General features: G+C 42.6%; 1 protein-coding gene across 3 annotated transcripts in view; it reads right to left on the reverse strand.

Moving 5' to 3' along the window:
• Window positions 1–17,957, reverse strand: part of CHD2 (chromodomain helicase DNA binding protein 2) — an 82,471-nt gene extending 64,514 nt beyond the window's left edge. For 2 of the 3 annotated variants that reach the window (XM_054561958.1, XM_054561957.1), the window contains exons 1-3: window positions 17,451–17,957; window positions 16,978–17,110; window positions 243–474 (exon numbers count right to left, since the gene is read on the reverse strand). In XM_054561958.1, coding sequence (XP_054417933.1) covers window positions 243–474; window positions 16,978–17,039 — 294 coding nt within the window. In that variant the 5' untranslated portion in view covers window positions 17,040–17,110; window positions 17,451–17,957. Of the gene's footprint in view, window positions 1–242; window positions 475–13,263; window positions 13,508–16,977; window positions 17,111–17,450 lie in introns of those variants that run through there. The other variant, XM_054561959.1, reaches the window with a different exon arrangement.
• Window positions 17,958–18,073: the final 116 nt, after the last annotated feature.

Genomic DNA, 18,073 nt, shown 5'->3' on the forward strand with positions numbered 1-18,073 from the left:
CCTTTGCCCTATAATTTCACGGTTTATGTAATTACAGTTTATGTCATTATTCCCTTTATAGCTGATAATCAACTAGCAGAGCAGAAAACAGTCCCCACTTATATCCAGAGACAGCACATTATTACAAAAGGTGGCTACAGTTTTCTTTATCAGGATACCCATTGAGTTTTCCTCGGGAAATAAATGTCTGCTAGCGGGTCCCAGCTGGCAGCCAATTTGTATTGTTACAGCGACGGCGGTACCTTCTTCACATCAGCTATCCGTTCCTTCTTAGAGGCTGGCTTCTCTTTGGCTTCAGGAAGGACTGGCTGGGACTTCGAACCCACTGATTCGCTCTCAGATTCCGACTGACTCTCTGATGATTCCGAACTGCTATTTGACTCGCTGCCATGTCCGCTTCCTGGGTCGCTGCCCTGCTCACTCTCCGACTGGCTGCCTGAGTCTGAACCTGAAGCTTCTTCAGATGCTGAGTGACTTGATTTAAAAAAAAAAAAAAAAAAAAAAAAAATTTTTAAAGATTTAAGAACTATCATATAAAGCTGTTTTTTTAAAAAAAATCCTAGCAGTAAAATAACACTGGACAATAATTTTGGTAATACAAGATCAAAATTCTCAGTTTACTTTTATATTCTTATATTGCAAATACCATTACTATGATTCTCAATATCCCTCTTAGCTACCATTCTCTGAGTGCTTATATAATGCCACGTATCAGCTAATTTACATAGATTAACTCCCTTACAAAAAAAACTCAGAAGGGAAGTATTATTTTCTCCTTTATTCAGATAGAAAAAAAAAATCTCAAGCTCAGAAGTTCTTAAGTAGCTCTCCCAGGTGACACAGGTAGTGTCTGAAACCAGCTCCATCTGTCTGAACGCACTAAGCTTATTTGTTTAGAATCATCCCTTGCTCCTCAAGCCAAAAACAAAACAAAACAAAACAACACAGAACAAAACTAAACCAAGGCAGGGTTCCTCAAAAACTAAGACTGCACTCTGGCTGCAACCTTCCAGTGTCCCCAACAAGAAGTGCTAATCAGACTCGTCTGGGCAGCTCCGTAAAAACAGGCACAGGAGCCCCAAACCAGAGTTCCTGTCTGAGAATCTCCAGCCGGGACTCCCAGACCTGGAAGACCTAACAGAACAGAATACAAAGAACGCTGCTACTGGCTACCACACCTCCCTACCCCTTCCTCATGCCCAGCACCCCTGGGGAGGCAACCTCAGCAGGTGATAGCAGAAGCCAAAACAGGAACAGAAGGCTGTCGGGAGATTATCAACCTTGGGGCCTACAAGGCATAAATACACCCTCCCTGGCCTCCAACCATGAGGGAGGATGTCAGGATCGTGCTGGCAGGAGCAAAGATACTTTAAGAGAAAGGACCCAAGGGATAGAGAGAAAAAGGGGGAGATGGACAGACAGCTCACTCAACTCTGCTGCTTAAAAACTACCTGTTCAGCCCCGACTGGTGTGGCTCAGTGGGCGGGGCATCCTCTCACAAACAGAAAAGTCACCAGTTTGATTCCCAGCCAGGACACGGCCAGGACACGTGCCTGGGTTGCAGACCAGGTCAATTGAGGGGCATGTGAGAAGACAGCCAATCACCGTTTCTCTCCTCTTTTTCCCTCCCTTCCCCTCTAAAAATAAATAAATAAAATCTTTGGGAAAAAAAACCCCAAAACAACACTATCTTTTCAGAGAGAAGGAGAGGGTGAGGCAGGACCCAGAGTAACACAGCTTAACAGAAAGGTCCCTGAGGTTAACCAGAAGATAAAGAGACACATGGCATCAAAGCCCAAAAATCCTAGAAGGGAGGCTAACTAGGGTTGACACAAAAATCCTGTGTGAGCCGCAGTGAGCACAACACAGTACGCGGGGGCGGGGGCGCAGCGGAGGGCATTCTACCAAGATGAGGAAGCAATGACAATACAAGGGGAGGGGGTCCATCCCTACCTGGGGAAAGACAGAAGTGATCACTTCGCAAGTACCATGTGCTTTATATATATATCTTTATCTAAGTGCTTTATATATAATCTTGCTTATTCCCCAGAGCAACCCTATTAGACATTACGGTCCCCATACAAAGGAAGAAAAAACTGAGATCCTCTAAGTAACCTGGGTAATCGCGTAACTCGAAAGTGTGCAGGGTGGGAGGAGGGCAGAAATTCCACCCCACGTCTGGCTCTGAAGACCACATTCTGTTTCACAAGAGGGGTACAAAACCTGACAGACTCAGAAAGTGAACTGCCCCCTGGGGTGCCCTGTCGCAAACCAGTCAGGCATCCCGGAACAGCGGCTCCGCACTGTCAAGGCCGCATTACACGCACTGGCTCCTTGGTCCTTCCAGGGGCGTCTGGCCTGCGGCCCACGGGCCACACGCAGCTCAGGATGGCTATGAACGTGGGCCAACACAAGGTCGTGTATTTTCTTCAAACACCGAGAATTTGCGGGGTCACGTGTCGCAATGTATTTAATGTGTAACCCAAAACAACTCTTCTTCTTCCAGTGTGGCCCAGTGAAGCCAAAAGATCAGCACCCCTTCCAGCCCAGGCCGGCTGGTCACTCCTCTCCCCGTGACCAATGAGAAGGCGTCGCCACACAGAGAGAAGAAAGAGGAAGGCTGGGTAGCAGAGCTAGGAATCAAAGACTCAGGCGTCCACGGCTCGGGTCTCAGCCCTAACTGACCTCCAGCCTGTGCCACCCTCTGGGACATGATCTAGAGGGTCATGAGCAGGAAACGGCAGCCATAAAAGCAGCACTCTACTGATGCCAGAGCCTTACCCAACATGAGGAATTTCAGCATTTCACACCCAAGCTCCGCCTCCCCTTCTAACACGAAGTTCTTTCCAGCCAGCAGCTCCATCCGTGAGTCAGTGTCCCCGCAACGGATGGCACTGGCTGAAGTTATTAACAGTTCAGCCTCCACCAGGCACTCCCAGAAAGGTACCGAGGCAGCTCCAGAAATGTCCCAGTGAGTAAGGGACTTAGAAAGGGCAGTCTATTTGAAAGGGATGCTACTCATCACTTTGCCATTCCTTCCCCTCACCCCAGCGGCCCCCGGCCACACTGAACCACTTGCAGAGCACAGAGGAGACCCCGGTGCTGTTGCCTCCAGGCATTACTTAGGCATCAAGCTAAGTCCTCTGAGTCTTGAAGCCTCAGGTATTACCTTCTCTGGGAAAACATCTTTTGTGCTTTCCAATCCTAAACTCAGTGCCTATGAGGCACTCCCACAATCCTCTGCCAGAGCACCTCTGCCACAGCAGTTATTAACCGTGGGAACTGAAAACAGGCAGCCTGATTTCAACCTGAGCTTGAACTCCGATGCTCTGAAGACTCTCACTTTTTGTGATTTTTTTTTTTTAAAAGATCTAATGTATTTATTTCTTAGAGAGGGGAAAGGAGGGAGAAAGAGAGGAAGAGAAACACCAATGTGTGGTTGCCTCTTGCATATCCCCAACTGGGGACCTGGCCCACAACCCAGGCATGTGCCCTGACTGGGAATCCAACCAGCACCCCTTTGGTTTGCAGGCCGGTACTCAATCCACTGAGCCACAGCAGGCAGGGCCAAAGGCTCTCACTTTTTAACACAGCCTGGAACAGAAAATAGTTTTTAAATAAACAATAAATATCTCCACATTTAAAACACTGATTGTCTAATTATTCCTCAAAGGACAGGATATTTCTTGAAATATTATGCAGATTTGCTATTAATGCCTAATACCAAATACTAGTAATGCTAAATTGTAGTTTGCAATGCTGATTCAGAGTAGAAGATGTGAAGAATCCACATGACTCCGACAAATAGGGGCAAATCAAGTTAATTGATGAGAAATCCTTTAACGAAACTTTTACCTAAACAATAAAATAGTAATTACGTCCAATGGTAATAAATAGTTATAAGACAATTAAAATGGAATTTTCAGGAATTACCTACCATACATACAGACTCCTCATGAAAAATTAGTATCTGAACCTGAAACTAGTACAAAATAATATTGAATGTAAACTGTATCTTAAAAATGAAATTTAGAAAAAAGGGAAATCAGTATCTGAAAATTACTCAAAACCCAAATTGGAAACAAGTTTCATAATTTTTGACTGAACAATCAATACAAGGGAAATACAATGCAAAAATAAATGAAAGGGACTCAAGTCAAAACTGAGAGCCTAGATTCCAACAGAAAAAAAAAATGCTTATGGAAAAAGTTTAACACTGTTCACTTGTGGATAAAATGAATTTGGTATCTCTTCAAAATCCCTTCCGAGGCTGGCAAAACGGAGTGGTTAAGTATTTCTTAGAAACGGACTTTGAAATCAAGCAGCATTAATAGACAGTGTTCCCTTTTTACCTTTTAAGCTCCATTTCCCAAACGGCCACACGGGGGCAGCACAGCAACATTCACTCAACAGAGCAAGCCCGCAGGTTCTCCGACCAGCAGCTGCCATTTCACCACTTAGTGTTTATTTTCCTAAACTTAACAAAATGGCTGAACTACTTGGCAGCGCAGGTTTTTGTTGCTGGGGGTGGTGGTGAACGCAAAATCTGGTGACAACACAAAGCAACCCACACTGCGATTCCATAAACCTTGTTTGCAGATTGAGTTCTACCAATGAGAGAACAGCTAATATTTTTGGACCAGTTATGGATCAGACATATGCAAAAGTTACTACAACAGGTAAGCCAAATTAGCCTCACTTTACGGAAGAGACTCAGCCCAAGGATGTGCCTATGAGGTCACACCCCCACCCCCAGTCCGGAACCTCTAAGTGGTACTGCTGTGCCCCCTCATCACTCAGACATTCTTCAGTTCAGCAGATCGTTCCTAGGCTGCCCAAGGCTGATGCAGAACGCCTTCCAATCACTTCTTTGTCAAAGATCTTAGGCCTCCTCTACCTCTGGCTCAAGACTTAGGATTCTGAAGACTAAGCCATATACATTATAAACAAGGTCAAAAGACAAGCCGCAGAGAAAAATTCCAATGTATCATACACACAATTTTATACGTACAACATATGAAGAATTCCGTATCAAAGGAAAAAATAGAAAACTTAGCAAAGAAAATGGACATGCAACTACAGAAAAAGAACTGAAATGGCCAATAAATGTATGAAAAGGTAATTAAACCTTACCATTAATTTGGGATGTGTATATTACAACATTATTTCACAGTCTGGTAGTATTAAATGATGGTGAGAAAGTAGGAAAAATTGTACACATACACCATTATTGAAAAAGTAATCAGTAGAAGCTTTGGGAAGTACCTTGGCATTACTCAGTAAACCTCGAAACACCCGTGAGAAATCATGCTATTGAACCTGCGGGTACATAACCTAGATAAATAAACTTGGGCAGCAGGTGGGATACATAAAATTGTTCAGAACTCTGCTCCCAAGACCAAAAAAAAAGAAAAGAATCTAAATGTCCATGCATGAAAACACAAAAACAAAATGTGAACTACTCTTACTATGCAATGACCTAAGACTAGGAAGTGAATTAGATCTATAACTATCAACGTAACAATTTCAAAATTTTGTTTTTGAAACACAAAATGTATTATGGAAACCATGATGTTTTAATATTTTTATATGCCAAGTTCATGAAAGTGACTAGGGAGAGGGGGTAAACCATATACATCTAACTTTCTTTGAACTTTAATGTATTCTTAGCACTTTCCTGAATTTCTCAAAAAAGAGTTTTTCCTAACACTGCAGAACTGATCAGTATTCAGGAGACTTACCTAGGAATCAGCAGTTCTTCTGGAAGCTACTCTAACCCTGGTTGCATTATGGATCCTCTTTCCAGAAAAAGGCATACGTGTAACAAAGATGCCGCTTACAGTTCCGGGGGTAACGGCCAAGTCCCAACAGTACCTCTCAGGCTGAGGAATCCAGTGGTAAAGTGCAGGGGGCGGGGGTGGGGGTTCCCACCTTTAATATTATGGTTCTAAAATTCCCAACAGATGCTAGACAGAAGTCACCTTATCTTTATCATGCTATTAATGTGCATCAAACAAATGGCACTCAGGCGTACTTGTCATTGGGGAAAAATGAATTATAACAAGCAGAATGGATAAGGCACCATCCACCCAATCCGGGGCTGGCGGAGCACTAAGGATTACACGAAGGACAAGCCTAACTTTCTGCACAGGTTAAGAACGTTAAGACTTGCAACCCACAAGCAGTTAAAGGCATTCTGTGGGGGAAACCTCCCCCTTTAATCCGCCATCCTTAGGTGATGTATTCACATCCACTTAGAACCCTGAGGGGAGATGGCCTCGTTTGACCAGGAATTCCTTTCAACCCATTGAGTCTCGTCTTTTCTTATTAACTTTCATGCTCTAATTTTTAGACTTTTAAAATGCAGCAACTCCAAAGCTCAAAAGAGATTTAAAGGCATGGCTGCTAACCTCAATAACAAATCATGCCCCACGTGTCATCCGCAGTGCGGCCCTGGGGTCACACCACAGAAAGAAAGAGGGGAAGCAAGGGCTCGCAGCTGTCCTAGGACCAACCGGCTTGCTGCATGTCTTAGACCGGTTTCTCACGTGCAGCATGCAGACGTGTCCGACGAGACAATCCTTTGCCGTGGGGCTGTCCTGTGTGTGGTAGGGTGTGTACCAGCATCCCCAGCCTCTAGCCACGAGCTGCCATCTGTACCCCCGTCCAACCAGAAATCTCTCCATACCTTGCCGGGAGTCACAGGATGGGCAGGGGACATCCCTAGTTGAAAACCACCGCCTCTGAAGTGTTATTTTATTTCACTCTAACTGCCCGAAGAGATGCGCACTACACATTCAAGAACTATTTCCCAAGAGGACACCTCTAACCCTAACCCTGCCTCATGCAGCAGAACCACCTGGACGACCTCAGACAGAACGCAAGTCCTAGTATCTAATCACGTGTGGGCTGGTTTCTTTTTCAGTGCTTCTGATACAAAGTCTATTTGCAAACTAAGTTTAGAACCAAAAAATAGTAATAATTAAAACAACAGTAAGAGGCAACGTCCAGTCTTCACAAAGGTGAGTCAAACGGTGCAAGGACCAAGTTCTCCGAGGCCTCTAGGACACCACCTCCCGCAGCCCACCCACCTGTCCTCAAGCCACCCCCGTGCCGTTTCTCACTCCACCACACGGGAACCGCTCCAGCAGCTACATTTTACTGTGAATCTTCTGATGTAAAATTATGTCCTGTGGAACAGCACTGTTTTCTGGCATCAATCACACCCTGCGGCGCAGTGATGTTGAGCTTCTGGTTTCTTCAAAATAAGCAGAGTACAGAATTATTCTAGATTTTTACGATGTTCCATCTTTTATGTAGTGAGTCCTCTTACCCATCTCATTTGACAGCAACTTTTTAAAAAAGATTTTATTTTTAAAGAGAGGGGAAGATAGGGAGAGAGAAAGAAGGGGAGAGAAATATCAATGTGAGAGCGATACGTTGGCTGGTTGCCTCTCACATGCCCCCAACTGGGGATCTGGCCCCAACCCAGGCATGTGCCCTGACTGGGAATCGAACCAGCAACCTGTTGGTTTGCAGGCTGGTGTTCAATCCACTGAACCGCTCCAGCAGGGGCTGACAGCAACTTTTGACAAGATGTTTAAGTGGACCCAAACTGCCAGTGTTTGACTTCAATTCTACCATTTATTCCACCTTGTGCCTCGGGTTTCTCATCTACAAAACAGTAATGGTAGTCATACCTCACAGACTTGTGCGGATGATTCAATTTAATACATGCAAAGGACTCAGAACAAGTCCCAAGCTATTACTGGATCTTTCCTAAGGAATCAACTTAGTTTTCACGGAAACATCTCTCACATTCATTTCATCTGTTGGTTTGGTATTTAATTGAAATGGGAATACAGGCACAATCCACATAAACAAACTGGAGAAGTAGCTACTAATTCTTGCTAAGCATATGAAGGTCAACTGTAGGAAGAGAACGGCACCAGGTATAAAGAAGCTCAGCGGGGTGCAGGACCACCCCCAAAGACCTGCAGAGGCAAAGTGCTAGCTGACAGTTAATCTGGAGAGCTGGCTTCCTCTAAGGAGGTTACTAAGTAATTCTGCGACACTAACTCCCACATTAAATAAAATCTACATTAAAAGTCCCCGATACAGTCAGCCCTGGATAAAATGTAAATCTACTCTATTATTTTTCTGTAAACTGTTCCCCACATGCTACTGTCCCACCGCAATCCAAGATTACTGGCACTGCAGGCACCGCTGGGCGCAGAACCAACCCAACAGCCCCCGCCAGACGGCTCCACTGGTTGGAGCGTGGCCCCCCGGGGCTCCGGGCTGCAGCTTCGATCCAGGGTTGGGGCGTGAGCAGGAGTCCACCCCAGAGCGCACGAATGGGGCGGGCACCAGCGCAATGTTTCTCTCTCAAAAATCAATCAATAAAAACTTAAAAAAGAAAAAGAAATAACACAACAAAATGCAAAACCCTGAGGCTCACTCTCATATTCTCTTCTCTCATTCCCTTCTTCACGCTGGTTACATTTCAGTCCATCAACGGGGACCAACACCACTCTGCCGGCTCCCACGGCGTAGCCACATCCACTGATATGGGCCCTGGTTTTACACAGTCACCTTGAACGGTTTGAGGGAAAGGGAGTTCTGAGTGGACTGTGATTGAAATCAAAGTCAATTCTGGAATCCGAGCTTTTGAAGGTATCAAAGAAGGGATAGCACTAAAATTTAAAGCATTTTGAGGCACACACACACACAAAAAATCCTATCAGCATACACAATTTAAAGGCATGCTGCCGCTGGATCTGGCAGGACACAATGAGGAAACTTCCTCCTCCATCCAGCATACACCCCAACCCCCCTTGCCGCCAGACCCCCAGACTCAAGCTGCTGTTAAAACTGCCCAGTAAGGGAATTGAAAAAATTGGACAAGCAAGGCAAAGACCAAGGGTTAGAACACAATGTAAAGACAGGAAGGGCTCCATCAGAACGTTGGAGATGCACAGAAACACGCAAACGTATGGAAACACACGCAAATTTAAAACACATGTAGAGCTTTTTAAGTTAACTCGATCCCAGAGGTTGAAATGGTCACTGGTATTTTTAGAAGCTCTAAGATCTGATACTAAAATGCAAAGAAAAAAAAAAGAAACACAACTCAATTGTCAAATAAAAATTCAGTCAAGTAGAATGTAAAGATCTAATTGGCTTTACTGAGTAACTGAGGACCTGGGCGGCACCTCACCTCACACAGAAGAGAGGAGCTCCACAGAGCAGCACCAAAGGGAGGGATGCAGAGGCCGAGAGGGGGCAGTAAAAGAAAACTATTAGTAGGGAATCCATGGCTTCAGGCAAAGTCCCCTCCACAGGAGCTCCGAGGGTCTACCAGCAGATTGCCTTCTAATGCTGACCAGAAAATTCCAGGTTGGCAGGTTGAAACGCACATTCTTGGGGAAAGTCAAAGGTGTCATTGGGTTAGGTATTAGGCCTTGGTTTGCTGTGTGGGGTTTTTACACAAGGGACACCATGTGGGGCCTGTTGTCTCTTTTTTTAAAAAACACAGCTGACTCATTAACCATAAAGGAAAGGAAAGGAAGGACGTAGAGGACACCAAAAAACACAAATATCAAGGCCATACAGTTCTAACATAATAAACTGGACTTCAAACATGATGCTAAATCAAATACACAGTGCTAAGGTGAAGGCCGATTACTAAAAGCAAGCTACAGTCAACATAAACATCAGTTCTTAAATATTATTGCTGTTCCATTTACACCCTGTAACAGCCCTGCCCCCTGGTATTCACTCCTCACTCGTACACAGCCTGAGCGAGACGTTGAGGCAGAGGGTAAAGCCAGGACAATAAATAATCAGCAGCTCCAGAGGAGGAAAAAGGGCATGTGCTCAGAGTGACTGCCAAGAAGAGGACTGAGCCATATAAAAGCCCAGAAAGAATCAGACTCCCCGAAGGCTGGTGTTCTCAGAAAGAAATTCCAGGAGAGGACCGAGTGCAAAACACGCAGTGTCAATTAATTAAAAGGGAAGCTCCCTCCCTAAAATGTTCTTAACCTCTCTCCTAACTGGCCTAAACAGACCCTTGTGGGAGGCCAGGACACCAACGAAGGCCCTAGGGGACTACCGGGTTCTCATAATGGGGCTTAGAAAGTGCAAGAGAGTAAGAATGTAAGATGAAGCATTTAGGAATAAAGTAACACTACTGATTGCCTTCCTTTACGGTGCACTTTCAATGTACTGGGCTCTTTGCTAAGCACTTTAGAGGCATGATATTTGAATCTTCACAACATAATGATGATTATCACTCACATTTTAAGTAAGAGCAAACTGCAAGACTTCACTGGCCTAAATTGGGGGAAAAGTTTTCAGTACTAAAGTGCACACTGTGTTGGTGCCAGTTATGTACACAGCTTGTGCCAGACCCTGAGGGAACAAACACATCACAAACGACCACACAACTCACAAGGTTTTATTCCAAAGTATAAACTCAGGACTATCCTTAGAGTGATGCCTCACCGGGGGCTCTCCTTCAACATCCGACAGGGGGATCTCCGGATCGCCCAACCATGGGCGCTCTCCGGGGAAAGAGAACTTAAATCTTCTCAACAGAAAGTCCAGAAGATGTCATTGAAATAGGGAAAAAATAAAATAAAAAAATTAAAAAAAAAGGTGACCCTTAGGCCAACACGTGCAGGATCAAATGCTACGTTGGAATTGTTCAGAAATGCGGTGTGCGTGGCTTCCACATGCCTCGCTCCTCCAGGGTTTCGTTCAGGAAGCAATGCCCCAGCACCCGCCTTGGAAACTGCGCTCAAAGGCAGACAGTATAGGAGCTTTTTTCCATTCAAGTTTAGACTGAATAGGGAGAAAGGTCCTAACACACATTTCAACAATGCATTCCAACCCTGGCATTTGATGAGTCACTTGCGCTGAGGTATAAATTTGACTTCAATGGCCCCCGTCAGGCTGAAAGCAGGAGGAAATTGCTTGGCTGTAACAAGCACTGGGCAGAAGTGAGCCAACACATTTCTTTTTTATTTGTATAAAAAATAACCTGGGTGATTAAAAACTTTAAAAAAACAAACACTGTTACCTCACATCCGTGGTCTGTGGCTAGTTAATAAAACCAAGAGATGAACGAACCACCAACAAACAACACTATTTCTTTGCTAAAGTGGACCCTCCATCCCTTTCAGGAAAGCCAACTGAATTCTAAGGTTTTCAGAAAAAAGAAAGACCTTTAAAAAAGTATTCACTAGATGTCACACAGAGCACTCACATAATCTTTACATCAGAAACAAGTTTACTGTGCCATGTTTTATGGGAGAAATGGCTGGAGTTTGGAAATCTCAGGTGACCTCAAGATGCATCACAAATGTAAGGGGACTGCCTTTGGGGGTCCAGGGAGACACTAACTGTTAAATTGTGAGTTTCAGATACTGGCAGGCATAATACCCCTAAACTTCCAGTTTCACCTCTCAAGGAACACCTGCTAAAACCTTATCAAAAAGTTTTGCCCACCTTCTTGGAATGACTTAAATCTTTACAAAAGATGTTATCCAGAAGAGCCAAATATCAAGTGCAAACTGCAGATTTTCAAAGCAAGAATCCAAAAGAGAGAGATCAACACTTTTTCATTGTGGACACAGGAGGAGAACACAGAGAAGGCTCAATGAACAGATGTAACAGAATACTCCAGTTCTTTAAAACACTGGTTCACATGGCATGCAAACAGTTCATAGATAATTATGTATGTATTTGATCTATCTGAACTAACATACTAATGACACCTATTTCAGGCTAAAGCATATACAGAATTGTTTAGATCCTGAAACATGAATTCAATGACACAATTCTATCCCAACTTTAGGAATTTAAGGAAATAAAAAAAAGAGAAATTTACCAAATACAAAAATGTTAATGAAACAATTTAATCTGAATTTAAAAAATCAAAACAAAACAAACAGAACACCTGTTCTTATTGCTGTACACGAACTTCAAGAAGTTGGAAAGGTCCTGACCAGGGTGTGGCTCAGTTGGTTGGGCGTCATCCCTCAAAGCTAAAGGTCGTTAGTTCAATGCCAGTTCAATTCTGGGCACATGCCTGGGTTGGGTGCAAGCCCAGTCTCAGGTTGGGGCACTTGAGAGGCAAGCACCCTCTGGGTCTCTCACACATCCATGTTTCTCTCCCTATGTCCCGCCCTTCCCCTCTCTCTAAAAATAAACATCGGCTATGATCAAGGTCTCATTTGTCTCTAAGGCTGTTAAATGTTTCATGTTTGATACATGTAAAAAAAACCACATACAGCCCTGACTGGTGTGGCTCAGTGGATTGAGTGTCTTCCTGCAAACCAAAAGGTCGGCGATTCGATTCCCAGTCAGGGCACAGGCCTGGGTTACAGGCCAGGCCCCCCCTGGGGGCCTGCCTCAGGCAACTGATCCCTGTTTCTCTCGCACATCAATGTTTCTCTCCCTCTCATCCTCCCTCCTTTTCCCTCTCTCTAAAAATAGTCTTTAAAAAAAAAAAATCACTTGCAGAACCTTTGATGCTGATGTCTATAAACGAAAACCCAGTTTCACCTGTGTTTCCATAAACTATCCGAAGAAGTCTTCATAAAGTACCAAAACTATAAGAACCTACAAAGCCGACTATAATGAATGTCACTTTTTATAAACCTACATTCAAAGGGGCCACATCTCTTTTGAAGTAAGATATTTTACTCAACAATTGTCTGACTTATGGCCAACTACATGACCCTTCACTCCTGTTACTGCTCAAAGTACTGCAATGACTTAGGAAAAAAAAAACTCCTGGGCGGGTCCAATAGAGAAACACTAATACAACCTTGCTGTCATGCTTAAATGCCTTAATTGTGCCTGTATACTGTTACCATTGGTAAACTTTTTGGTTTCTTTTCTTTAATACCAAAAATAATTGCAAGAGTTTCCAAACAAGGCAGGCCACAAGCATCACCATAGTATTTTCAGAAGTTTACCGGGATCGAATTAAAACTCCCAGAATGCAGATTCTGAGATGTTTCTCATCATTTTGCCAAGTGATTCTACTATCAACTAAGTTTTAGGAGTCACTTTTCTTTAGCACGTGCTATTAAAACTCTAAGAGTTGTTTTTCTAATACCTATTGCATAGTAATAGATGCCTAAGGCTGTATTTTATTAAGTTAATCTAATAGTTATTAAACATTTTAAAGGTATTTTCTACTTAACTATCCAGTTGTTAATCTTAAAAATAAACCACTATGCACATACTGACCTGAGCTTTTCTCCATCAAAGGCCAATTCAGAAAATGTATGATACCCAATAAAAGTGCACGGAGACAAATTCAAATAATCCTCCCTATGTTTATGAGCCATGTATTAAAACAGCGGTAACACCTGTTATAACGTTTTAAATAAAAATGTCTCCTCTGACGGTGAAATAGTTTTGCTCAATGGTAACAAAATTAAAACTCATTAATCACGTTGAACAGAGTGGTAGGTGGGGGAGGCCCTCTAGGATGCGAGAAAAGCAAGCGAAAAATGTAAAAAACGGGCAGCTTCCCGAAGTTTTCGACTGGCAGCTTTTACTTTTTCCAGAAGTAGAAACTGCTTCTAAAACAGGAAAACCATTTCTAGGACCGGGAAAAAGAATACGTGCTGCAGGATGCAGGCGGCTCGGAAAGGTGGAAAGAACCGCCAAGAGCGAGATCTTCCAGAAAAGTGAACGCCCCAAGCCGTCCCGGAAAGTCCCAGCTAGAGATCCCCTTCCTTCCCGCTCCCCCTCCCAGCAGCGGCTCGCGCGGCGCCGAAGAGGAAGCACCTGGGCTGCGCGCGCAGCTCAAACGTCACCGCGCACACTCGTGTCGACGGCGCAGCGCCTGACGTCACGAGGCGGAGCCGACGCTGTTGACCTGCTGTTACCAAGCGTGCGCTCCGCCAATCAGCTCTCGGCGCCGGCGCCGGCCGGCCTTTGAACTCGGCACGGCAACTTCCTGCTGTTTGGCGAGTACACAGTGCAATGCAGTATGTCTGTCAGCGCTGCGGCACAAAGGAACAGCCATTTTGTGACTGAGCTGGACCTGCACCAAGATGCCAGGGGCTCGCAAAGCTTCTGCCAGGGCTAAGTACCGAGATGCCCTTTATTTTAGCACCAGAGGACCAAAAAAGGAGAGGGGGGAGAGCAAGAGGTTTTGCTATTTCAGGTTTCAATGCGCTTTATTTTCAGCCTTGTTTTGAAAACTCCCGATCCGCAAGAATTATCAGTGTCATAAAATGGCTGCCACTTAAAAAAAAAAAAAAAAACCACCCTGACTTTTCCAGTCCACAAAAGCAACTGCATTTCCCATTTCCCAACGCCCCAGGGCTTTAGAATAACTGCCGAAAGCTGATTGTCACCGCACCCCAGGCCACCAAAATCAATCTGGTTCAAAGGCAGGCAATTGGGAGATAAATTTAATAAACGGTTTCAGTTGTTAAGATAAATGGCAGAGGCGGAGGAGTCCTGGACACAGGACTCTTTGTGTGCACACACACTTCATTCCCCTTCCCTTCTCTCCTGCTTCCCGTATTTGCTGGGGCTGAAGTTACCGCAAAACGTCAATCATTGCGATCAGTGTGCGGTTCCCATTTCTGTACAGGCCCATCACTGAAACTTTGTTTTAAAAATGTAGAAACTTTACAGGTATCGACTCTTTCTAAAATCTCATTTTTGCAAGTTAACTTTACACTCTTCAAAAGTCCTGCTGTAACAAAATGTAACATTGTACTTCAATAGTTACTACAAAAGAATACAGGAATAATTTACGTAATCCCTGGGAAGTACTGCATTTTTTTTTTCCAGAAAGAGGGAACTTGCACTCAATCCCTTCAGCTCCTAAAGTAGTTCAGACCAAAGTTGACTTGACCTGCAAACTTCTCCCTTCCCCTCGCGCAAAAGTGGTTTTTGTAGCACTCCCTGAACACTCGAGACTCTGTGACCTAGAAACAGGTCCTTAACGGAGAAATTCTGGTGGATTAAGGAACAAAGTACTAGTTAGAGACAGTCTCCTTTATTTTAGCTCACTAAAAATAAAAATAACAATCTACCACAATAAAACACCAGTAATATCCTTCAGCTTTACAAGTTTGAAAGGAAGTGATGTCATAATTATGTACATGTGTTAAGGTATTCAATTTAGGGTAACCATAATTCAAGTATATTTAAAACTTTAAGGTCTCTTCAAGGAGTCTCCCAAATATTTTTGGACATTCATCAGGTACAAGAATCAAAATACACTTGACAAAATGCACTTAAAAAGTACAGTGTATGCTTCTTGTTAAGCTGTAACCCCACTGCAAGCAGGTAATTACATGACAACTTCAAAGTAGTTTTCCAGGAGAAGGAAATTATTAAAAGAATAGCAACACTGCTTCTTTTTTTTCTAAATTAGAGAACAGAACTTGATCAACATTAACCACAGCCCTTGCACAGAAAACCAAAGCCCACGTGAGAGTATGCAAAGCATACTCAAGGGATTAACAACTTTAGGAACTGTATCTTTAGTAGATAGGTCAAATACCTATGGGGATTCCTAGTTCTTCAAATCACTGTTACTTTTCAGAAAACTCAGTTTAGGATTAGTAGTAGATAAATTCTCTGTCCTAAATCTAACCTAGGTAATTACAAGGACATTGGAGTTCAAAAGATAGTACCAAACTCTGTGACAACTCAATTTGCAAAAGAATGTGGAAAGGTATTTTTGAAAGAAAGGGTCAACTATTTGAAGTCTAATGAATCAGATAAAATTCAAATTTTCAATAAACCATATAAAAAACTTCCATATTCACTAACCTGATAATAAAGCAAGTTATTTATGTAAATTTATAAAAGTAAAAGTGGGAAGAAAAACAATATAATCACGTTCTTATTAACGACATAATTTTAAATTCATATGACAATTTGTAAGATCAAAAAAAGCATTCATATACTTTTAAAAATTAATATACAGATCATACAACAAATATCTCAAAGGCTTTATTCCTTAGTCACTAATAATATACTCCAACAAATACGAAACAAATCAGGATTTGAACAGTACATTTGTAAGCTTCAGAAGATAAAGCATTCCAAAAGGCACTGTCGAAATAAATCAATAAATGTAAAGCAGCTACAACTAAAGTGCCAGGATAATATACTACACTACATCTACCAACCAGAAAACGTTGTCTGAATATAAGTATACAAATGTAAACCTTAAAATATTTTAAATGTAAAATATACAATTTTAATCACAGTAGGAAACACAAAGCAGAAGTGTATTAGGAGTACTCCAAGATTTCTGGGATCACAGATTTAATTTCATAAATGCAGGAACTGTAACCATTGCCTAAATGTTGATAAATCATACAAAATTTCCTAAAATGTCAAAGGTATCAAAAGAAATATAGAATCAAGTAAAAATATAAACTGAGAGGCATCAGTCAAAGGATTCTTTTTGCAATTTCATTTTAAAATGTACATTTTTTCATTCATATAACTTTCTCAAATGTCTATTTACTATAATTTACTACCACAAGGCTCCTCTATGGCCTTCAGTTACAAGTTTGGGAATCCTAGTTTCTTCAAAGAAAAAATTTGCCTTGTATGTAAAATGGTGCAATGCAGCAATGGCTAAACCGACAAGGTCATTTTTCTACAGCACAAAAACCTAAAACCTGAAATTTATTGACAGAAAAACTGTAGTTTGCAAAAAAGGCCCCCTTGAATAAAGGTACCTTACCTTTAGACTGCTGTAAGAGGCCTTAAGTCAACTCAACTTTCATAAATTGCTACCAAAAAATTAGGGTGTGGCATATTAGCAGTCTCAAGGTCACGCTTTAAAAAACGAATCCAAATTAGTAAAATACTTAAAATAACACAGACAGCTATCCTTGTCTGTCAAGGTAAACAATGTAAGCTGAGGTTTCCCCCCAAAAAAAAGAAAAAAGGAAGAAAGTTGATAGCTCATACCTCGATGCATTGCTGTGTGGCGAACTGTCCTCCTCTTGGCTTTTGTCCTTATTTCTCATCATCTTTTAATTCTTAAATATTAAGGGGGAGGGGGAATCTGTGTTTGCTTTGAAGTCCTGTGCCCAGGTATTTACTGTCAAAAGTTGAAAGAAAGGTAAGGTCCCAGCTTCTATCGATGGTTTCATTATCAGGAACAAAGTCCTGACCACGTAACGATATTGTTATAATACAACAGCCGTAAGCACCAAAACCCAAAATATTTCTATTTTTACCTTAAAAAAAAGGGGGGGGGACAAACCGAACAGGGGCAATCATCTCTATCAATAACGAAAGTTTCTCAAAGTAACACACTGGATACAAATAACAATCTCTGTATCTTATTGCGTCATACAGGAATTTCTCATATTTACAAAAAATAAAGCAAACTTTAACAGATAAATCTTTAAAATTATCACTAATGATCATGAACTTACCTGATCCATGTAGTAGGTCCAAAGCAAGAGTCCTATCTAGTAGTAGAAAAATATCAGATCCCAAATAATTAAAAATAAAAACAAAATTCTCCGCTAAAAGACGAAAAATAAATAAAATAATCCTCAAATATGTTAACTGGTCAAAAAAAATAAAGCAACAATTAATACTAAAACGGGAACGAAGGGAAAAAACCTCATTAGGAGAGCGCACAAAAATGGAGGTGCGCCATGGCTTCTAAGCTGGAAAAAACAACGACCTGGGCTCTCAGTACGGCTGCTTCTTTCCAACAAGGCACGAAAAGAAAGCTCCTAAAAGCTGCTTTTCTCCCTAAAAAAGGCTCGAATCGACCCCAATAAGTCACTAGGAGAGGCAGGGGGCTGCGGGGGCCCCCTGAGGCTGCCCGAAAGTTAGGGAAAGTTGCGTAAAGTGAGGCGAAGGCAGGGAGCAGAGCGCGCTCTCTCTAAGGCACAGCCGCCATCTAGAGCCTCCTTCCCAGCTCTGAGAGCTCTGCCTTTGATTGACACTCTCTACATTTACCCCACAACTCAGGTGATGTACCATAGACCCACCCCTTCATCTCCACCAAAAAAAAAAAAAAAAAAAAAAAAAAAATCTTTCATCC

This window comes from Pteronotus mesoamericanus, unplaced genomic scaffold, assembly GCF_021234165.1.
Source record: "Pteronotus mesoamericanus isolate MK-2021 breed Mesoamerican mustached bat unplaced genomic scaffold, CSHL_Meso_final scaffold_582, whole genome shotgun sequence".
NCBI lineage: Eukaryota > Metazoa > Chordata > Mammalia > Chiroptera > Mormoopidae > Pteronotus > Pteronotus mesoamericanus.